This window comes from Emys orbicularis, chromosome 21 (genome assembly GCF_028017835.1).
Source record: "Emys orbicularis isolate rEmyOrb1 chromosome 21, rEmyOrb1.hap1, whole genome shotgun sequence".
NCBI lineage: Eukaryota > Metazoa > Chordata > Testudines > Emydidae > Emys > Emys orbicularis.
The window spans coordinates 3,704,909-3,728,423 of record NC_088703.1 but is presented as its reverse complement, the minus strand read 5'-3'; the positions used below and the strand labels follow the sequence as shown (position 1 = coordinate 3,728,423).

Sequence of the window (23,515 nt, the reverse complement as noted above, 5' to 3'; positions counted from 1 at the left end):
AGATCTCACCCTGGTCTGCTGAAAGCCAGTTAAACTTCCAGGCGTGCAGGCGATACTGGCGTAGCCATGCCAGCATGTACCACGCCGTAATCTCAGTTCTAGCCGGCAGAGCCCGCCTGAACTGGAATCAGAGTGACCCAATCCCACCAGTTTAAGGAAACGCTGCGTCTGCTCATCCCAATCTGTTTACTTTCCTGTTTACATCCAGCTTTGGTCTTGGGATAGAAACTAGGACCTGTTTTCCTGAATCAAAACAGGAACACTCCCTCTTCCAGCCGCTTCCACAACTGCAATTTTAATCTGCATCAGGCAACTAATACACAGGGATTCACCACACTTGGAACTGTCCTTCCCCATCTGTTTCCTTTCAAATAATACTACACAAGTCCCCATCCCAAGCGATGGCAGACTCTAAACACAGGAGGCTGTCAATCGCTTCCAGTCACTTCCTTCCAACTTCAGGAAGGGATAAGAAAAAAACCCAAGGATCTTACTTAAAAATTCAAACACATGCTTTTTTGGCTCCAAATCTACGGTGGGTTTATTGTTGTTAGAAGACCCTGGCATTTATACTTTACAATGATGCTTAGGACAAAAGCAAGGCTGCTCCAGCCTCACACAATCATAGACCTTGCTTGAGGGGTTGGTGGCCAATCTGCCCAAGTCCTTGCCCTCCCCCCATGCACCAAAACGCAGATTGAAGCCAATCTATTTAACAGGGAGCAGGCAATCCTGGCTCTGGAGTGGGAAAGGTCAGTGCAGTTGGGGAAGGGGGTGAGTCCTGGGGAAATGGATGTCAGACAAGAGGTGGGAGCGTGCTACCTAAACCTCCCCCTAGCAAGGCCGGCGGCAGGGTTCGGGGAAGGAACGTTTAAAGGAAACGGAAGAGGATTTCAGGAATTCTCTGCTCACTTGGGTATGTAGATGACTGCTCCAACGGAGGGCAGAAGGCCTCAGTGACTGTCTGTAGTCTGACCCCTGGACAAGCAGGGGTCACACTAGCCCTGAAATGGGAGGGCCAGGTGGCCTCGAGCGGGAGGTGCATTTTATAGGTTCACAGCTATTCGCCCCTCTTGTTTCTACATTCTCCCGGTGCGTGTGGGGCCAGACACCCCTGCCCATCCTGTCTGGCAGGGAGCAGACCATCGGGACCGCTTGCTCCCCTCGCGCTGAGAGACTGGACAATCTGTGCACCATCTACCTCCCGCCGCCCTTCCAAAAGACTGTTTGTGGCCCCAGCTACACCAGTCCTTGGCGAACCCCGATGGGGCTAAGGCGGGTGCCCTCTCGTAGTGACTGAATGGATCAACTGCCCCCCCCCCACCACCACACACACACACACACACACACACACACGGAAGCCACCACCTCCTACCCCCATCCACGACTAAGTGAGAAGAGCAAAGCAGGGAAGCGTCGTAAGCCGCCTGTAGAAAGATGACCCTTTATTTGAGGCGCGCGTACCACCGGTTCCATTCACGCCAACAGGAGCAGCATGGTCCTCTCTCTCGTCTGAAGGAAACACGATACAGAGGGGGGTGAGATCTAGAAACTAATTAGGGACTGACCCTCCCCACCCTCCCTTTATTTGTACTGAGGCAAGTCCATTTCTCTGCAGACACACAGGCCCCACTAGGCCACCGTAGAGCCGGTGCGGGAATCTCTGCCGGCCGGCTCTCCACCCCGCAGAGGGGGTCTGGAAAGGGCTACGTCTGAAGGCAGTTCTGCAGGCCTTGTAGATGGGACGCCATTGCTGGAACCCCACCCCCCAGACCACGCTGCTCTGACGGTCCACAAGCGGGTGGGGCTGCACAGGAGAGAGTCACTGTTGCTTGGACCGAGCCCATAGCCGGCTTGCCAGGGAGCCCAGGAAAAGCTGCTGCTTCTTGTTCTTGGACAGGTCGGCGAGCCACTGCTGTTCCTCCTGCACGCACAGGGAAGGACACAAGACCTGCGTTACTGGGGTGTGCTCCCAACCCCACACGGCACCGAGCTGAGGGCTTCCTCGAGCCTTCCACTATTAGCCACTGTCTATGCCACAGCTACCGGGCGGTGAAGTGATCGTCCAAGTTCCCACAAGGAGTTGGTGGCAGCGGTGGGAACAGGCTGAAGATCGGATTGCCACCCCTGTGCTTTCACCCCCAGCCCATCCTTCAACAGACGACTCACAAGCGATAAATCACTGCACCAAAATCCAACGGGAGGTGATGGCTCTTGCCAGCACACATCCAGCCAGGCTGAGATGTGAGTGAGCATACACTAGTTACACACAGGTGAGCCTGTCACGGATCTGCTCCGCATCACGGTGAGCCTGACAGGTGAAATACAGTTGAGGGGCTTGTGGGAATGCTGGTTTCTTTTCCCAACTCTGCTGCTGGCTGGCCTCGGGCAAGTCACTTCCCTGCTCCGGGCCTCAGTTTCCCCCTGCGTACAATACCGATCTCCTTTGTAAAGCTCTCCGAGATCTACTGATGAAAAGCTAGGGCTTTATCATGACGATCGTAACAACTACATTGGTTGCGACACAGCTAGCATTAAAGCGGGACAACCCTTAGCATGGATGCAGTTAGCCCAGTAGCAAGGTACTTATTTCAGGAGGGCTGATTTCGGTAAGTTTCTAAGCCCATCTAGCCACGGCAATAGGATACCTGAATGCAGAGCAGCCCCCGAAGCCTTCCTAACGCTTCCCGGGGAAGGACTCGGCCAGTGGTCCCAGCTGCACCACCCCCTCGTGTCGCTGGTCATCTGTCTAGGGTTTCCATAGCGCTCACCACAAGCAAGCGGGGAGAGGGGCGGGGGGATCTTGCCACATTTTAACAGATTAAAAACAAGACACTCTATTCTATTCCACGTGACTAGCGAGTAGGAACCTACCCTGCTCCCAACACCCGCTCCTTACCCTTGCTGTGTCTTGTCTATTTAGACTAAGCTCTGTTCTGTCTGCGCAGCATCGGCACAAAGGGGCCCCGAGCTTGTCATCATCCCATCCGCCAAGGCTCTGAGGACAGACTCCACGCTGCCCCCTGCCTTCTGGGGCGGCAGGAGCCGTGAGAATGGCGCCCTTACCTGCTCCAGCTGAGACTGCCTGCGTTTAAACGCTTCCAGCGGGTCGTCCTCCATCGAGTAGTTCTCCAGCACCGTCCTGACATCCTCGACCCCGCTCAAGGCAATAGCTGTCGGGCAACGAGAGGCGGGGAAGGAGAGGCTGAGCATGGCCGTGCGAACACGCCAGACAAAGCCAGTCTGGGAGGCAGGGATCTGCACTGCGTGCGTAGAAGCAGCATCGCGTTCCTGCTGGGGTCAGAGGGTCTAGACCCAAGGGCGACTTCGTCCTCTCCATGGCCCCGCCCCTGCCCCACCTCTTCCGCCGAGGCCCCGCCCCCCAGCCAAGCCGGGAGCTGGAGCCAGGCCAGGGACCCAGGTCCCTCCACTTGCGTGGGGGGGGAGGGAGGTGGCACCAAGAGCAGGCCCCAGCCTATGTCCCCAGGCCCCGGGGCACCCACCCAGGGCAGGTGGAGGGTCCACAGCTCCCCACGTGGCTCTTACCCCGACCTGGCTCTGGGGCCCAAGAGCTGCAGCCGGGCCCTGGCAAGAACTGCCCAGGCAGCTGTGGGGAGCCACGGACCCTACATCTGCCCTGGGCGGGAGGGACACGGGCCGGGGGCTGCTCTTAAGCCCCCCCACCCCAGGAAGGTGGAGGGTCCGCAGCTCCCCACAGCTCCCCGGGCTACAGTTTCCAGCCTAGCCGGGGGGCAGGGCCTCAGGGGAGGGGCAAAAAGTGGATGGGCCACAGCCCCCTGGTCCCCTGTTCTGGTGCCTCTGTCTAGGCCCCTCTCTGAAATGCTGCCTGTTCCCAGGAGAGAGGCCCAGAGAGACCCGCTCTCTGTGGGAACTTAGGGAGCAGCTGGACGGGAGCTAACGCCTGGACCTTCCAGATATAAAACCACTGTTCCCTCACCCACAGGAACGGGTCAGGCCGTCGCTGAGCCAGGCGGCAGGAGCTGCTCCTGTAACCGTCCCATGGCCTTACGGAGCGATGATCTGGTCCGATTTCATCGCCAAGTCCCCCCTCCCCACCCACACACCAGCAGCCGCCCCTGGCAGAGGGACACCCCCTCCCCCCTTACTCTTCAGGAAGGCGGCGAGGTCGAAGAGCGTCCTGTCGTCGGAGCTGCCATCCCATTTCTTCAGCGCCATGCCGTTGAAGGGCTGCAGGCGGAATGCCTCCTTCTTGCAGTCCACCACCACCACCTTGGCGGGGTCTCTGTTCAGGCAGGAAATATCCTAGACGCGGGGACACAGGACAGAAGCTGAAACCTGCGCTCTCCAGCGCCCCAGAACCTGACGCAGCCGGCACCATGGGGCACTGCGGAGACAGATCTCCCCCCGCCCAGCCTAGGCTGGGCTTCCATCCCCTCATCCCAGCCCCTCCACTGAATAGGAGCATTCCAGTATTTTGGCCACCATGTGGGTCCAGACCGACACGGCAGTTCGAAAATCAGCGACTGCTCTAGTCTTGCAATCCTAGAGTTTCCACTGTGGCTGGAAGGTGGCAGGGAAAACGCCGGCAGACGCAGCCCGAGGGGATGGGCATGGCACCCATGGGAAGTGGGGGCCCCAGCCCCCGAGGGCCTTCAGACAAGTCAATCAGACACAGCTCTGGATGCCCTGGGGGGTCCAGCTACAGCTGGGATAGATCAGCGTCAGGCCCAGGGCACGTGAGGTTGGGGGAGGAGGAAATCCTAGGACTTTTCTCCTCAGGGACGGTAGAGTTTGCACGTTGAGCCAACGGTGTTTCTGGTCACCCTCCTCTCTCTAAGGAGGCTGTTCCTCTGCCTACACGGCCTGTGTCCCATGTTAGGGGCTAAACAAGGAGGGCAGCTTGCCCCTGGCTCAGCACAGCTTCCGGGGCTCACACCGGGGCAGAACTGTTCAAGAAAGCCACCAACGACTCAATCCATCCACCTGCTCCGCCCGAGGGGTCCTGCCCCGTAGCACACAGATCCCTAGCACTGCAGGCAAAGCGCAGTCGTTACGGCTTTGGTTCAGTGTCACGTTTCACTGTTCCAGATCTACAGGGCAAGCCCTAAAAATCCCACAGGGCGGGGGGGGGGGGGGGCAGTCGGCTCTGTGGGATGGCTTAGAGCAACGACGACAGGGTGGGTGGGTGTGTGTTGCTGCCAGAGAGATGCTGCCAGCTCTGCTGGAAAGATACCTCCCTGCTTGTTAGATCCATACCCTCTCCCCCACCCTTTGCCTGTCAGTCACATCACATCTCCCTGGGGATCACGTTTTGCTGCTTCGCCAACTGAAGATTTCCCCTCGGCACATGTCAGGCCACTTCTGGGCTATCTTGCAGGCTGGCTTCCCATGGGACTCGGAGCCAGGAACGCCTGAATTTTCTTCCTGGCTCCGCCACGGACTTGTTTCTCAGAGCTGTGTTCATCCCAAAGCGTGCGCACCGCACCGCTGAAATGCAGCCACCTCTGGGGGGAGGGTGCCAGGCAGCCATACGCAACACCCTGTGCATTCTAACTCTCAGGGGAGTGAAGCACTGGGACAGATTCCCAGGGGAGGTTGTGGGATCCCCGTCACTGGAGGGTTTTAAGAACAGGTTGGACAAACCCCAGTCAGGGATGGGTGGGTTGATTTGGTCCTGCCTCAGCGCAAGGGGCTGGACTAGGTGAGCTCTCGAGGTCCCTTCCAGCCCGACACTTCTAAGTGGGAGATGTTTATCCAAGGACTGCAGGGTAACACCCTGCTCTTGAGCAGTTCATGGGATTTACGTCTTCACTACCCTCTGGATCGGCAGGTAGCAATCGATCTATCGGGGATCGATTTATCGCGTCTCGTCTAGACGCGATAAATCGATCCCCGAACGTGCTCCCCGTCGACTCCGGAACTCCACCAGTGCTAGAGGCGGAAGTGGAGTTGACGGGGGAGCCGCGGCCATCGATCCCGTGCCGTGAGGACAGGAGGTAAGTCGATCTAAGATACGTCGACTTCAGCTACGCTATTCTCGTAGCTGAAGTTGCATATCTTAGATCGACCCCCCCCCCCCCCCAAGTGTAGACCAGCCCTAAGTGTTCGTGCCGAACAGAGGTTTAAAGGTCTCCTCGTAACCACCCCCCCCGAGTCAACTCTGTGCTTGTCCAATCATTCACAGAGTTTAAGTCCTGCGCAACCCAGCCCATTACGTTTCACCTAGTCACCCCTGTATTCAGCCCGGTGACTTGGCTTTGGCTAAGGCACCACCTGGGAAGGGTGAAAAGCCGAGTCCACCTTGCTGGGGTTGGAACCAGAGACAGGGTTTGGCAAAAATCTAAATACCAGACACGAACATCTCACCCTCCCCGTAGGAACGAGGGCATTTCACCCCTCCTCTCCAGCCCCCCCGCCCCTGAAGCATGCTCCTTCTGCGGCCGCCAAGGCAGAACATTCCCTTCCACCACAGATGAAGCCTTCTATGGACATGACATGCTTCGGGTCTGATTCTGCTCACGCACCAGACGTGGAAATCCCACTGGCCTCAAAGGCAGCTCTGCCAACCCGAGAGCGGCAGCGTTCAGACTACCATGTAACAACTGAACCAGCCGCGCATCCGCCTCTCTCTCTGCTCCCCCCCACACCTGTCCTGGGCCCAGTGCAGATCTGACAGAATTCCCTACTGCCTAGCACAGCTCTGTGCGGACAGGGGTCTGCACAGAGCGGGATCCGTAAGCTTGAAGGGCAAAACGGAAGCTAGTCAGACCCCTCCTCTCCATCCCATAGTGAGAAGGATTGAGGGGTTGTGTAAAGGCTGGTGAAGAGCAACCTGTGGCACTGGGTGGTGCAGAAGGCCAGGAATCCAACAGCAACCACTAGTTCTCATCTAGCACTTTCCATCCTTAGATCTTAAAGTACTTCACCAAGGAAACCGGTCTCATTAGCCCCCATTTTACAGATGGGGAAACCGAGGCAGAGAGGGGAAGCAACTTACCCAGGGAGCCGGTGGCAGAGCCAGGGACTGAGCCCAGGCCTCAAGTCCCGATCCAGAGCACTATCCACTAGGCTGCACTGCCTCCCCCATACAGTGTCTGGATCATTGCATGACCTTGCTAGCACTGCTCAGACAGGGTATGGAAGAGATAAACACACTGGAAGGTGTGTGTGGGGGGGGTCGTCATGTGATTGCTGGGGGGGAGCTACATTCCCTGCCAGGACTGGTAGTGGGGAGGGATGTATATTCACCGCATCCGATCGCTGCACATGGGGCTGGTAATAGCACAGAAGTGACAACAGGGCAACGGATTTAAAAGCTGAGTTAACCCAGAATTTTTTTGTTATTATTTTTTGATAGTACCAGCCGTAAAACAGGGCAGTACCGCGACGCAGCCTCCAGATCTGATTTACACACTTGTCGCCCTGTCCCCTCCTCCGCGATATTCCAGTCGTAAACAAAAAAACGTCCCGCTGGGGAACGAATCCCGGTTACGGTACCAGCAAGCTCTTTCTAAAGCTGCGACATCTTGGCTGGAACAGCAGGGCTGCTCCTTGCAAAGCCGCCCCGCCCCCTCCAAAATCCACAAACAATCAAAACACAGAGAGCGCTGTCCTGAGAGAAAAGGACACCCTGCCCACCCCGGGACAGCAGATGGGAGGTGAGAGGGAGGGAGGGCGTGTGTGGGGGAAGAGAGACAGAAGGTCCATAGCAAAGCAAAACATCCCTGCTCTATTGTGGAGCACGGACAGAGGTGTTCGAATTACAGAGCACGAGGCAAGGGCTGGGGAAAGAGAGGGCAGCTTTTCGCGGGCAGAGCACTGCCTAGATGCAAAGGCGATATGGGACTATTTCACGGACGTCGGGCATCGCATGGGGACCCAAGGCTAACACTACTGTGCTCAGAGCGGGAGAAAGTATGGAGCAGCTCTGAATTTCGAGCTGCCTACATCCCAAAAGTGGTCTCACCTCCCTGGGAGAGTTTTAATGTCCAGCCAGGCAGCTGTGCACGTGTGTCTAGCAGTCACAGAGAATCAAGCCTTTTGCTGGCTTCAGAGCGCCCGAGTTGCAGACACACAGGAATACAAGGTCAGGGTAGACAAGGTTGTCACGGAGCGTCTCCATGTTCGCATTCTGCCACTGTGGCAATGAGGCAGCAGGCAGATGCTGTACGTACCATCACTCACTGGAGGACAGAGCAAAGAAGAGGGGGGCCTCCCCTCCCCCCCGCACACCAGCCGCTGAGACAAACTGAAATTAACATACAGCATGTTTCTGGATGGCTGACAGCTGAGAGGGGCCTCTTGTTAAACACAACCAATGCATCAAGTCAGTCAAGGGAAAGCTCTCGTGGTTTGGTAATAATCTAGCACAATCAGGCAGGGATCTACATCATGCCGAAGCAGCAAAGCTCAGAGCAGCTGCCTTTGTTTTAAAGATGACCTGCACAAGGGAACAATTGCCTTTCCCCCCACTTTTCTCCTTTACCTGGCTGCCCCCCTTGCAATTCTGCTAATTTTTAAAGCTGGAAATATTAAGCCTGATCATCCCTTGATTGTGCTGGATGACGAAGAAGGGCAGATGAGGAGCCTTTTCAGCTGGAAAGACCGTTCTCTCGAGCGTTTGAGTTTATTGGCCATTGTCTCAAACAAAAAGTTTTAAACATCTGAAACAAAAGTCACTTTCGCCTCTGAATCTGGCGTCGTTTCTTTGGCATCTGCAACGTCATCAGTTTGCCAGTTCTCCATAGGGTCTTGGAGAGCAGAGAAAACCGGAGTTTGTCTACAGGAGGACAGCCAGGAAAATTAATCCCAATTAACTTTTAGGCGGATTAGCTAAATTGCATCACACCCATTTGTACAGCCCTGGAAATCCACTTTTTATCCATAGATATCTGCATCCGCGGATGCGGTGGTATTACCAACCATCTTCGCGGATCGGATGCAGATCCAAGTTTTTGTATCTGCGCAGGGCTCTACCCACGTGGATGCTTTTATTCAGACGTAAAGGGACTTGAATTCATTTTTATCTTAATTCACTTCCAAATTAAATTAAGGTCAACCAATTGAAGGCCACTAATTCGGAGTGAGCTTGCTCACACGGGGACGTAATGCAGGTTAACGAAAGGTGTGAATTTGAAGTGGATTCGTTCATTTGATTAATTTTCCTGAGGTTATGGTCTTGCCTACACTTCAGACCATGTGGGGAGTGTGAACTGCAGAGCGCACTGAAGTATTGCACTCTAGTTACCGCCAGTATGAACTAAAAGGTGCCTACTTTGCATTAATGGAGAGGACATTAGTGCAAACTAGGAACCTTTTAGTTCCCACCAGCAATATCAGCACAATACTTGGGTGTGTTCTGCAATTCACATCCCCAAAGTCTGCCCTGTGGCAAAGTGTAAACGTACCCTGAGTCCTCATATCAAGAAGCCCCAGTGAACGAAAACAACTAGAAAAAGTCCCCCAGAGGCCTTCCTTAGGTATCAAAGGGCACAAAGCCAGCATGCTCCCCCAGCCATCGGTCACCTTTCAAAGCAAGATTACAGCCAGAACGGTCACATTCTCTGACAGACACACACTAGAATTTGCATTGGTGAAGTCAGCAGACGTGACTCAGAGCTAGACGGGGTCACATCTGCACGAAGCTGGGGTTACTCGATGAAGGAGACTCCACTTCCCTTTCAAGCACTTGCCCCAGCACGCACCAGGGGCAATGGAAGATTTCTCTGCTACTTCTGCTTCCATCATACCCTTGGATGAGGACCCCTCCATCTCAGCTCAGCAGTTTACAGCCTTTACTTGAGAAAGCTGTAAAGAGGTTTTTTGGTGTATGCTTCTACTGGGATGAATTGGCTGGTGCAGAGGCTTAAATGCTTTTTAGCTGTTGAGACTCACAACACAAACCCCACTATGTAAGCTGGAAAAACTCGGCACCGTGAGCCTCTGATGGGGAAAGACCACAGACTGAAGTTAACTGGCAGAGCCGCGTGACTAGTCCAAGACTGGAATAGCACGGGGAGGTGGCCGGACAGGACTGAGTGGGCATCGGCGGAGCTAAAGGGCGAGGTGACCTCAGGATACGTAGGCAAAGGTCTGAAAGCAGCACGTTAACCACAAAACGTATGAAGTGTTCAGACCCGGTCAGTTTCCTGCTCACTCCAGCATAGATGTGTTCTGAGATTATTTGGGGCTCTCCCGCACTAGGAAGCGGCGAAACTATTCAAGCCAGAACCCCCAGTAAAGATACCTTAACGTGGTGCCCATCCATGTAACGGGTGGCATCTCGGAAAAGCCGATAGGAGATGAATCCATGAGGGTCCACGCTGTCAATGAGGGGGAATGCCGTCTGGAGGAGAAAGAAGAGGGGTGATTCAAGGCCCATACCAGACAACCCTGCAGGCTTAAATGCTTCCACAGCTCTTCACTCAGACACACATCTTGAAAAACATTAGGGGTCAGCAACAGAGCTTCTGAGTAGTAGCATGTGGATAAGTGAAGCTAAAGAAAACCAGGCACGGGTTTCAGAAGTTCGGGACAACTTAATGCATACAGCTGGCTGGAAGATGGAAATATCTTCCAGTGAAAAATGTAATAGTTTTGGGAAAAACCTCATCCCGAATGGGGTCAAAAAGGTGCCATTTTTCCTGGCAAGGGAGTTCAGAAAAAGTGCATTTTAGAGATCCAAAACAAAACATTTTCAGCTTTTGGAGGCAGAATGTGAAACTGACACAACACGAGCAGTTGGGGAGCCATGATTTTGATTTTCCCAACAGAAAGCAATCACATTTTTTTCGGTAAAACAGAAATTTACCCATGGAAAATTTCCATTCTGCGAAAAGGGCATTTTCCGTCAGAAAATCAGTCAGATGGAAAATTCCTGACCAGCTTTACTAACGGCTCCCAGGCATTTCTTCCAGGATGTACGCAAAGCAAACGGATGCGCTTTTCGGTCACCCCGATACACCCCCAAATCCATCGTGCAGCTTGATGTCACAGCTGGCCAAGTTTGGCAGTAGTAACACAAGAAACACGTGCACTAGGGAGGAGGCTAGAAAAGGCATTGGTCAGGAACGCGGAGAGGAACAAGGCACGGTTAGTTAAAGGTTAGTCATTACCAAGGTCTCCAGCAGACCCCACAAAAGCCGGCATCTCCCCAGCCCACAATTCACACAAGTTATCGTAGGCAACATTGGATGGGGCGTTTAATCATTCTGGAGACAGAGAGGCACCCCGTGACTGTGCACCCCTGAGTTGAGGAGTGCCCCGTTGTGGACTTGAGTTCAGACATGTCTCGTGAAGCTGGTGCGTTTTGCTGGGGCAGCCTGCAGGAATCCACCCCCCCCCCCCCCCCAGTGCACCAAAGGGGAAGCTATGCCATATCACAGCACGGGCCAGCCATTCCCTTGACGTGCTTTGAGGGCAGCACGGCTGGCCAGGTGCATGCTGTTCCCTCACTAGGTTCCAACAAGGGCAGGGTTTTTTGCCCTATGGACGCAAACATCCCCCCCTTCTCACGGACAGTCCCACCAAGTTAGCACGGCAATAGCCCCAATTCAACAGGGTGAATGGAGAAGATGGGGTCCATATATATTCAAATGAGCAGTGGCATGGTCCAAACTCTGCCATTCACGCCCCAGCTATCTACTGAAGGCAGGTCAAGAGTATGCGGAGACTCACTGGAAAGACTTTGCCTAGCACAGCAAGGGGGACACTTGCTCCTGGGAGTCTGGGAATAAACAATCAACTCCCCTACACTGGGCTAAACCAACCCTCCCCCCCCAGCCCCAGGTTTAAGGGCCACAAAAGAGGGTGCCAACCCAACGGCTGGAGTCGGTAACACAAGGAGCACAGCGCGTCCCCATCTGTACGCCGCACAGCCAGGTTTGTCAGAGACTGCTGGAGAAGCTCTGAGGCTCTCCCACCCCCTCTTTTAGCCAGGGCATGCCAGCTGCACCTGTCTGAGAAGACAGCACCGATCACGCCCCGCGGGGCGCAGGACCCGCCCCCCGGCACTCACCATGCCCGTCTCCGACGTAAAGATAACTATTTCATAGTGCGGCGCCAGCTGCTGAAACAGACTGTCGATGCCCGGTCTCTTCTTAAAGCGCCAGCCGGTTACTAGCTGAAGACAAAGGGAGGGACAGAAAGAAAAGCCATGAGATGACAACTCGCTAGGGAAGGACAGGAGCTGATTTTCAGAGAGGCTGCTATCGGAGGCCTGGCTGGCATCACATTGTCCAGCAGGGAGCGTAGCCAAGCGCTCTAGGGCTGCCATGCAGCATGGAGAGAACACAGGGGGAATAAGGCACACGGAAGTCTGAGAGAGAGGCCAGCGGTTCTTCATGAGATGCCCCCTTCCCCCCGACTCGCGTATTATCATAGCGCCTAGGAGTCCTGTCCTGCCGTATCCCGTATTATTGTAGGGCCTAGAAGCAGGACCCCATTGTGTCAGGCACTGGACAAACAAACACAGAACAAAAAGGCGATCCCTGTCCCGAAGGGCTGACAATCTGAGAGACAGACACAGACCGACGGGGGAGTACAAGGAAACAAGACGACAACACTGCTCAGCATAGCAGCCAGTGGTCTCATCACTCCAGCGACCCAACCACAGTCGATTTTTCTGTAGGCCTCATGGGAAAGGGAAGTGCATTGGGCTAACATACTTAGGGATCTAAAGGCAGATGACGCCTGGGATTATTTCAAGTTGAAGTTGCACGAGCTGTCCGAGGCCTGTATCCCGAGAAAGGGAAAACGGTTAGTGGGCAGGAGATTTAGACCTAGCTGGATGAGCGGGCGTCTCAAAGGGGCGATTAAGAAAAAACAGAAACCGTACAAAGAATGGAAGAGGGGAGGGATCAGCAAGGAAACCTACCTTATTGAGGTCAGAGCATGTAGGGATGCAGTGAGAAAGGCCAAAAGCCGTGTAGAGTTGGACCTTGCGAGGGGAATTAAATCCAATAGTAAGAGGTTTTATAGCCATATAAATAGGAAGAAAACAAAGAAAGAGGAAGTGGGACCGCTGAAGAATGTAGATGGAGTGGAGATTAAGGATAATCCAGGCATGGCACAATATCTAAACGAATATTTTGCATCGGTCTTTAATAAGGCTAATGAAGGGCTTAGAAATAGAGTGAGCAGGACAGAGGGGAATAAAGGAGGGGGGATTGACATTACAGCATCAGAGATGGAAGCCAAACTTAACCAGCTAAATGGGACTAAATCGGCGGACCGGATGATCTTCATCCTAGAATATTGAAGGAACTGGCACAAGAAATTGCAAGCCCCTTAACGATAATTTTTAATGAATCTGTAAACTCGGGGGTGGTACCGTTGGACTGGAAAATAGCTAATGTGGTTCCTATTTTCAAGAAGGGGAAAAAAAGTGACCCGGGTAACTACAGGCCTGTTAGTTTAACATCTGTAATATGCAAGGTCTTGGAAAAAATTTTGAAGGAGAAAGTAGTTAAGGACCTTGAGGTCAATGGCAATTGGGACAAATTACAACATGGGTTTACGAAAGGCAGATCGTGCCAAACCAACCTGATCTCCTTCTTTGAGAAAGTAACAGACCTTCTAGATAAAGGAAATGCGGTGGATCTAATATACCTCGATTTTAGTAAAGCGTTTGATACTGTGCCGCATGAGGAATTATTGGTTAAATTGGAAAAAATGGGGATCGATATGAAAATCCAGAGGTGGATAAAGAACTGGTTAAAGGGGAGACTGCAGCGGGTAGTACTGAAAGGTGAACTGTCAGGTTGGAGGGAGGTCACCAGTGGGGTTCCTCAAGGTTCGGTTTTGGGTCCGATTTTATTTAATCTATTCGTTACTGACCTCGGAACCGAATGCAGGAGTGGGCTGATAAAGTTTGCGGATGACACAAAGTTGGGAGGTATTGCCAATTCGGAGAAGGATCGGGATATTCTGCAGGGAGACTTGGATGACCTTGTAAATTGGAGTAATAATAATAGGATGAGATTTAATAGTGAGAAGTGTAAGGTGATGCATTTAGGGATGACTAACAAGAATTTTAGTTATAAGCTGGGGACGCATAGGTTGGAAGTGACGGAAGAGGAGAAGGACCTCGGAGTCCTGGTTGATCGCAGGATGACTATGAGTCGGCAATGTGACGTGGCTGTGAAAAAAGCTAATGCGATCTTGGGATGCGTTAGGCGAGGTATTTCTAGTAGAGACAAGGAGGTGCTGCTTCCGTTATACAAGGCGCTGGTGAGACCTCATTTGGAGTACTGTGTGCAGTTCTGGTCTCCTATGTTTAAAAAGGATGAACTCAAACTGGAACGGGTACAGAGAAGGGCCACTAGGATGATCCGAGGAATGGAAAACCTTTCCTATGAAAGGAGACTCGAGGAGCTCGGTTTGTTTAGCCTAACCAAAAGAAGGCTGAGGGGGGATATGATTGCTCTCTTTAAATATATCAAAGGGATAAATACCAAGGAGGGAGAGGAATTATTTCAGCTCAGTACTAATGTGGACACGAGAACGAATGGATATAAACTGGCCGTGGGGAAGTTTAGGCTTGAAATTAGACGAAGGTTTCTAACCGTCAGAGGGGTGAAATTTTGGAACAGCATTAGCAGCTCCCCTCGATGTAAGAGCAAGGACTGGCCAGCCCGCTGAAATAGAGCGATCAGCTGTCCTTCAAATCCGCAGACAACTCCAGACTTCCCAGCATATCCTGGAACACTAGCATCTCTCTCCAATTCTACGGCCTCCTTTCCCTTGATGACTTGCAAATCGCTGTTTTGTGATCAAGTTAAATGCGCCCAATTCACACTAGTTAAGTGGTTCGTGATGCAATGCCCGTTACCTTTGGGAGACATCTGGGCCGTCCATGGGCCAAACCAGAGTGGCGTTGCGACCACATGTGCTAGGTCACAATGCCAATCAAATCTGACCTGCTCACCCCTCTGTCTCCATCTTCAGAGGGACGATGGATGGGCTAAACCCAAGTGGCACCAAGGCTACGTGCACCAGGCCGCAATACCCGGGGGAGGGTGCTGGGCTCAACGCTGCAAGACATGGGAGCCGCTGCTGTCCAGGGTGAGTGCAGGGCAGGCCCCCTTCTCCCCCCAGCCAGGGGGCCGCATTACCAGGAGGGGAGCTCAAATGGAGTCAGGGTCTGGAAAAGTTTGGGAACCAATGCAGTTCAGGACTTCCACAACCAAACTAAGCAGCAGCTCCCAAGAGGTGGATCGAAGACATGTTCTAACCCTGAGATGTGCACTGTGACCTAATGACTGCCGAGGGGAAACTGGATTGGGATGAAGATGCCGGGGGGGGGGCTTGGATTCAACAGCTTGATCTGCAAGGCGAGTTCTCCATTTGTCGGTGCTCTGTTCCAGCTTTAGGCTAGAACCTAGGGCTGGACCCACTGGGTCAGACAGTAGGCCTACGTGCTTATGGATCACTGTCTGCAGTCATTCGATCCTGCCTCAAGATGCTGTGACGTACTGGAGAGGAACCCAAAGTTTGAAAGATGGAGCAAATGCGATCCCTCCTTGTTGGCACCACCCTCCTCTTTGGCCCAGCACATCTGCTGAAGCAGCACACCCATTTACACAGCAGAAGGCCTGCATGTGTCCAGCCTGCAGCTGGCTCCCCCGCAACCAGATGTTCCCTCCTCTCAGAAGCAGCCTGCTGAGAAGAGGTTTAGTTACGGACAGCTTTTAGGATCATGCAGACAGGGGTCCATCTCTTCCCCACTCCCAGTGCACAACGTACAGCTTCTGTTTGCTACAGCTGTCAGATCTGCGGGAATGGCCTGGAGTCCAGCTAGCACTCCCAGAATAAAAGCAAGGGTCGGTTCAGCTGAAGTCAGTGAACTATCCATAAGGAACAGAGCTTTGCCAGAGCCCACTGATCCTGACCACGTGTACCCCGGCAACTCCAGTTCCAGGCTACACACCTAGACACACACACACCAGTCCTAACCTGCAGCCCATCTGGGCTCTCTGTGCACAGAATTGTACCCCCATTCCTGACTAGCAATACCAAGGGCTTTTCTTAGGAAGCCACTTGTGGTCTGACCGTTGTGTCAACCTATAGAGTGGCCCTGTACAGGGAAGAAACAGGTGCCATGCTGGGACCACTAATCTAGATTTCATTTACGATCTAGCAGGATCTCAACTAACGCACTAACCCACTGCCTCTCCCCATGTATCTGTCGCGAAAGCACTTGAAACAACACACAAAGAATTTGAGGGAAGGAGCCCTCCTCCCCCCGAAACACACTCTCCAGAAAGGAGGACAGTAAAGGGGAGAGAGACTGACTTACCGACCACTCGGGATGGAGCAAAACATCTGTAAGCTCGATGACCAGGGTGTAGGGAGGCTGGTAGTATGGTTCTTTCAGGGGGTCTGGAAGCAGCTTCGGGCTGGTGGGCTCTATAATCATCTGCAGGAAAGAGACCCAGGAAGACAGAGTAAAGGAGTTACAGGTGCATGAGGAAGCCAGATAAGGAGGAGCTTGGAGCAGCAAGGCAGAAGAGCATGGCTATTCGGCACACTGCATTAACATGCATGGGCGAGATACAGAACTCCTGCATCACGGATATCGTTCATTTCATCTCTACGTCGAGCCCCATGAGCTGTACAAAAAGCCCCCTCCACTGGCACTTCCTCCTTCCTGGAAAGGCTTTAGTTCCCAAGATGCTATTCTCATGCCCCTGAATACCTGAGTGTTACTGACAGGTGGCAGAGGAAGGGGCAGTTTCAATGCAGATCTAAACATCTGCTGCTCTCTTTCTTCCCTGCTCTCCTCGACCCCCTCCCCACGCTGACCTCGTAACCTATCGGCTTTGGAAAAAATGCCTGCGACTCCCAGTTGTTATACCAGGCTTCTGTTTAATCAGAGGAAACAGGAGAACACCGTTAACACCTCATTACAGCTTGCCTCAAAAGCTAATGAGGGAGATTTCAGAGAACACAGATCCCCTCCCAACCTCATAGACTCATAGACTTTAAGGTCAGAAGGGACCATTGTGGTCATCTAGTCTGACCTCCCGCATGATGCAGGCCACAAAAGCTGACCCACCCACTTTCCCTTAACTCAGCTGTTGAAGTCTCCAGATCGTGATTTAAAGACTTCAAGTCGCAGAGAATCCTCCAGCTTGCGACCCCTGCCCTATGCTGCGGAGGAAGGCGAAAAACCTCCAGGGCCTCTGCCAATCTACCCTGGAGGAAAATTCCTTCCCGACCCCAAATATGGCGATCAGCAGAACCCCGAGCATACAGGCAAGAATCTCCAGCCGGACCCTCATTTTACCAGCGATGGCACGTTATTGCCTAATTGACTAAAATCACGTTATCCCATCAAATCATTCCCTCCATGAACTTATCTAGCCTAATCTTGAAGCCAGGGAGGTCTTTCGCCCCCACCGTTTCCCTCGGAAGGCTGTTCCAAAATTTCACCCCTCTGACGGTTAGAAACCTTCGTCTAATTTCAAGCCTAAACTTCCCCACGGCCAGTTTATATCTATTTGTTCTCGTGTCCACATTAGTACTGAGCTGAAATAATTCCTCTCCCTCCCTGGTATTTAACCCTCTGATATATTTAAAGAGAGCAATCATATCCCCCCTCAGCCTTCTTTTGGTTAGGCTAAACAAACCGAGCTCCTCGAGTCTCCTTTCATAGGAAAGGTTTTCCATTCCTCGGATCATCCTAGTGGCCCTTCTCTGTACCCGTTCCAGTTTGAGTTCGTCCTTTTTAAACATAGGAGACCAGAACTGCACACAGTACTCCAAATGAGGTCTCACCAGCGCCTTGTATAACGGAAGCAGCACCTCCTTGTCCCTACTAGAAATACCTCGCCTAACGCATCCCAAGATCGCATTAGCTTCCCAAGATCGCATTAGCCTGGTATAGTCTTCCCTATCTGTGTCCCCCTGAAACCAAGGCTTTGTCAACGCTGGAAACTGAGCGACAAAACTTTTGTGGTTCAGGGAGGTGGGGGGGGGGAACCACTCTCCCCGAACGACAAAAGTTTTGCTGACGAAAAACGCCGGTGTGAACAGTGCTTTGTCAGCAGGAGCACTCTACAATGAGGTGTAAAATGGTCCTCTGCTATCCATTCGTGCCTGGCAGCGGCCTCTCCGCCTTCCCTGTGAAGACGGCTGGGAGCGTTAACAAGAACGTGAGTTCCTAATGAGAGCAAAGCTGCTGATGTGAAGAGATTTTTAGCTGCCACGGTGTAAGGGACAGGCCACGGTTCAGGTTGGAGAGTTTCTACCCTGGAATAGCTGATGAGATTCACAACACAGAGAGCTCGACACCTACACGTTCGGGGCAGCATCAACCGTTGTAGGGGGAAGAACACAGAAGCCTGGATGCTGATCTCGGCAAGACGAAGAGAAACCCTTTTTTTGAAGCTAGACCCATTTAGACTGGAAATAAGGCGCACGTTTTTAACCGGGACGGTAACGAACCACTGGATCAACTTATCGATGGGTCGCAGCAAATTCTCCATCACTGGGAATTTTTTAATCAAGGTAGGATTTTTTTTTTTTTTTTAAAAGCTCTCGCTCAAAAGGAATAATTAGAGGGCAGATCTCTGGCCGGTGCCATGCAGGAGGGCAGGCTATGATCACAGTGGGCCCTTCCGGCCTTGGAATCTACGAATTTTCAATATGAGAACCGTCAGCCTAAACGTATTTCATTAATGGCTTGAGGTCTTCCTTAGGGGATGTCTACACAGCGACAGCCCACCGGAGCTAGCTTGAACCAGCGAGCGGGGGCAAGAACAGCCAGGAAGACAGGACAGCATAGGTGGTACAAGCCGGGCACGGACCCGGGGTACGAACTCTGCTCGTCAGCTGCACCGTCTTCACTGTTATTGTTACCCGCTGGATTCAAATTACTTCAGGCTTCTCCTGTGGTAGGGAAGTATCAGGCCCCTCCCCCTTTTTTAACAGGTGGGAAACGGAGGCACTGAGGTGCTGAATGACATGCCCACGGTCACACCGAAGTCCGCGGCGAAGCAGGGAAACTGACCCAGATGCCCGAAGACCTAGGCTAGTGCCCTATCCCCTGGGCCATCCTTCCTCTCAAGCCAAACTTCAAATGCCAGGGCCAGGTTAAATCCATGACGAGAAGAGACCCAGTTTTACAAATCGGAGGCAGCGTGAGGTCATTGTGAGCTCTTTGGAGCTGGGACTGTCTTTCATCACACGTTTGTACAGGGCCTATCACAAGAGACCCCCAATCTCAGTGGGGGCCTCTGTGTGTTATCAGAAGACAAATGATAAAGAACTGCAACAGACCTACCCGAACACCTGGAGAGGGGATCTGTTTCCTAATCATAAGAGTTACATTTGGCTCAAGCCTGTGAAATTTACCCTGGAGTTGCTACCTGACTGGAGAGCCCAGGATCAGCCCTTTGAGGAGCTATTGAAGACCAGCTGCAGCAACTCACCTGCCTATAGTCTTTGAAATATTTATACGTCCTTCGGAGCTGCTGAACCACCACTGGATCTGCAAGAGAAGAGGAAGAGTCGCATGTAGCAGCAGCGTCTAGAGTGGGGAAAGTCTTCCTGCCACACATTGCAGCTAGCAGGGAAACGAATCTCGGCCTCGCTAGGGATTCTGAAAGGTCCATATGCAAATAGGCTAGGTGGGAGGGGGGATGCTTGGGGCATTAGAGCTGAGGTTCAGTTTCTAGCTCCCTACAGATTTCCTGGGAGATCTTGCCCAAATCACTTAATCAGCGTGCCTCAGTTTCCCACCTGCAAAATAGGGTTACTGCTCCTTTCCCTCACAAACATGCTTTGCTCATTCATGATGGCAACACATAAAATACCCAGAGAGGCAGGTACAAGATAGAATTTATCATTTCATTAGCCGTGGATCCTTTTCGGGACACAAACTCTTCCGATTATACTTCCACCAAGGAGACTCTGCACAAGAAAACCAGCCCCAAAACTGGTGATGCTGTAAGAATTTACTGCAGCAAAGGGTCTGATTAGTTAAGTACTAACATCCTCATCATGTAGGATCCTATTCATGTGAGCCAGCCTTGCCAGTCTACTCACCTCTTCCCCAGGCCAGCCAGCATGGGAGGTAGCATTTTCTGGACAGAGCTGTGGATTCGGAGTTCAGGACACCTGGGTTCTATTCCCAGCTCTAACACCAACCTGCTCTCTGACCAGAGACAAGTCCTTTCTCCTCTCTATGCCTCTATTTTCCAGCCCACCCCTTGTCTAGACTGTACGCTCTTTGGGGCAGGGTCCGTCTCTAAGGCTAGTGGCACAGCTGTATGGTCTCCCATGTAGCTGCTCTATCCCACTGGCATAATTAAACCACCCCCAACGAGTGGCGGTTACTACTCTGGGTCTGTGCAGCGCCCGGCACAACGGGGGCCCTGATCTCAGTTGGTCCGTGCAGCGCCCGGCACAACGGGGGCCCTGATCTCAGTTGGTCCGTGCAGCGCCCGGCACAACGGGGGCCCTGATCTCAGTTGGTCCGTGCAGCGCCTGGCACAACGGGGGCCCTGATCTCAGTTGGTCCGTGCAGCGCCCGGCACAACGGTGCCCCAAGCAGCCATTTGTTTTGAGGCAGAAGATAGTTTTCCATCATCACCAAAAAAGGGGGTTGGAAGGTAATTCAGTGGGCGGGGGAGGCGGGTGACAGCAAGTAGAACTGGAAACTAGACTGGCAAAATTTCCATGGCAATTTATGCGTTAAAATATACTGGTTATTTTAGGCTTCATTTCTGTTATTTACAAGCATCATACAGGTCTTCTGTTGCATCAGTGAGAGGTGGGGGCAAGTTACCCCAAACTATTTCATTCTTTAACTGGCAAACATAATTTAGGGATGAACGGAGAGTGAAAGGAGGGGAGGGGGAAGGAAGGTATATGCACAACAGTATAAAAACATAGTTTTTAGCTGCCAATCAGGGCCGAACTACTCAAGTGTCTAGAGATTTTGGGGAGGCCCCAAACTTGAGGCACTAAAGGGAATTCTCAGAAAACAAGGAGCAGCATCCTTCTAAAAATCAGGCCCCTTCTCTTTAAGGGGTCAAGCTGGATACTCAAAAAAACCCACATAGACACCCAAAATCACTAGCCACGGTTGAAAATCTCAGCCCATACCTTTAAAAGGGAGGGAGGCTGCCCTAAATGAGATGCCAATGACAGCACTTCTTTTGGGGGCACCGAGGCTGTGTCTAGAAAGCAGAAGTCTAGGGAAAACACTCAGTGGTGCAGGAACAAAAATATACAACAGTGTGTCTTCCAATCCTCCGCCATGCTAGCAGATGAAGTGTGGGCTGCTGTCTGGCAATCCAGACCATCTGATGCAGCTCTTGCATAGCCAGAAGCATCCTCCGCCCCTCCCAACGCACACAAGGAATGGATTTTTCAATTACTGGCCTCCTGTCTCTTCAGATGTTCCCATAAGCAGGGGTCAGGCTGTAGAGAGCGTGTGACTGAGTCCGCAGTCCCCACACCATCGCTGTTAACTATCCCTCTGAGATTACAGCTTTACCATCTTAGCGGCCAGAGTTATTCAAACAGAAACTGTAAGTTAATCAATCAAAGGCAGGCGCACTGAATGGGACATAATTTGCGGGCAATTGTTATGATAATGCAGACTGAGCAGCTGGGGCGGATGACGATGGGGCCGTTGAGAGCGGGATTCAGGTGTCAATTGCAGGCCCATCCAGGGGAATCTGACCACGGCCAAGGCTGTGTTGGACTTTGACTGTCTGTCAGATGCAACGGTTTAAAAAACAAAACAAAACACACACACACACCCTGGAAAAGTTAAACCAGGGGGGGAAAAAAGATATTGTTTTAAACCCAAGTCTCATTTGCAGTTTACCGTCTACTGGCCGGGGATCATGTTTTAAACTTGGACTCTGTGTCCAATTGTCCCCTTCCCTCCCATGCAGAATATTACAGACCTGCAACACCAATTCATATTTTTTGAAGCGAACGTCCCCCTTTTGAAAATTCTAGCATGCCGGGGAGGCAGCTGGGAGACCGGACACCTGGGTTCGATTTCCAGGTTTGAAACTGACCAGAGCTCAGAAACTGACCAGTTTCCAGGTCTGAAACTAACACACAACATTCTCCATGCCTGGCTTTTCCCCTCTGTAACACAGGGAGGACAATAGCTTGCAGCCTACAGCTGAAAAGCACTATAGAAGAGCTAAGTGTTTAGCATGACCTCAGGAAAACCGAGAACACATAATAGCTTTGGGGAGAGGGCGCTCAGCTCTATAGTGGAAAGTTATCTGCCGCATGTCTACAGGGGAGTAGGTACCCATTGTTTTAAACACAGGGGGGGTGAAGAAAAGGTCTGCAGTGTCTTGACAGATTATTCTAGGTCACATGATGGCTGGCGCATGGTGGTTAAACAATTATGTTAACCCCAACCCGTTCATCTTTAAATCTAAAAGGAAGAGCTCGGAGAATTAGCCAGAGATTTGGAGAGAGGAAAAGGGGGAGGGGGAGTTTTCTATTATGTCGGACAATGGGCCACTGACTGAAAAATGGCTTTTAATCTGGACGGAGCATATGCCAGGCCTGCTGAACGGAGCAGGTGAAAAGCGCTTCCTATCCCAGCTCACTCGCTCTCAGGGGTCCGCGGGCAGACAAAGCCCAGGCCCTGCCTCCTCCGTGTGTTTCTGTACGTGTTTGATCTGAAAGTGTTCCGCTCGCCGGACCTTCTGCCTTTGAAAGTGTTCAGCAAAGTTCCATCTGCCTCTGTTTTCCAGGCTCCTTTAGGGAGGGGGCAAAAGTAACAAAGGGTCTGATTTGCTGAGCACCCCCGGTTCAACTCAGTAGGAGCACAACACCTCTGAAAGTCAGCCTCCCCCTCCCCCACCGCTTTGCTATTTTCCCTTACAAACTGTAGGACGAAGCAGGACGTATGCTTGAAACTTTCTCACTAAGATTCTGCATTATTGGGATCGGAATAAGGGCCGTAACCCCCCTTCACACCCACACCCACCCACCCCACTCCACAATCTGGCAGATCTTTGCCGTCTGGTAGGACTATGCTCCTAAATGCTGTGAAACGAACAGACAAGGTGGGTGAAGTAGCATCTTTCATTGAAGTGGTTTTCAATCTTTTTTCATTTGAGGACCCCTAAAAAATTTCAAATGGAGCTGCAGACCCCTTTGGAAATCTTAGTTTGCAGAGCGCAGGTTGAAAACCACTGTTTGATTGGACCAACTTCTGCCGGTGAAAGAGACAAGCTTTCGAGTTTACACAGAGTTCTCTCTTTCACCAACAGAAGTTGGTTCAATAAAAGGTATTACCTTGCCCACCTTGTCTCGCTAATATCCTGGGACCGACACGCTGCAAACGGCAAATGAACAGTCAGCCTGCATGATTCAGAGGTGTGCTGCAACCCAAATAGGTCTACCCAATGGCATTGTGTTGATGCAGGTATTCAGAATATTCAACGCACTGTAGGAAGAAAATCCAGAAACATGTGGGCTTTATCAGGGAGATATGGAAAGCTTTGCCTAGTAGGAACCATGGGCAGTAGAGAGCTGGGGCCTA

General features: G+C 52.2%; 1 protein-coding gene across 1 annotated transcript in view; it reads right to left on the bottom strand.

Moving 5' to 3' along the window:
- Positions 1-1,437: 1,437 nt before the first annotated feature.
- The window catches only part of TIMM50 (translocase of inner mitochondrial membrane 50), a 47,834-nt gene continuing 25,756 nt past the window's right edge, over positions 1,438-23,515 (bottom strand). The window contains exons 4-10 of the mRNA XM_065420955.1: positions 19,416-19,474; positions 16,280-16,399; positions 11,999-12,103; positions 10,229-10,327; positions 4,128-4,284; positions 3,067-3,173; positions 1,438-1,924 (exon numbers count right to left, since the gene is read on the bottom strand). Coding sequence (XP_065277027.1) covers positions 1,823-1,924; positions 3,067-3,173; positions 4,128-4,284; positions 10,229-10,327; positions 11,999-12,103; positions 16,280-16,399; positions 19,416-19,474 — 749 coding nt within the window. The 3' untranslated portion in view covers positions 1,438-1,822. The remainder of the gene's footprint in view (positions 1,925-3,066; positions 3,174-4,127; positions 4,285-10,228; positions 10,328-11,998; positions 12,104-16,279; positions 16,400-19,415; positions 19,475-23,515) is intronic.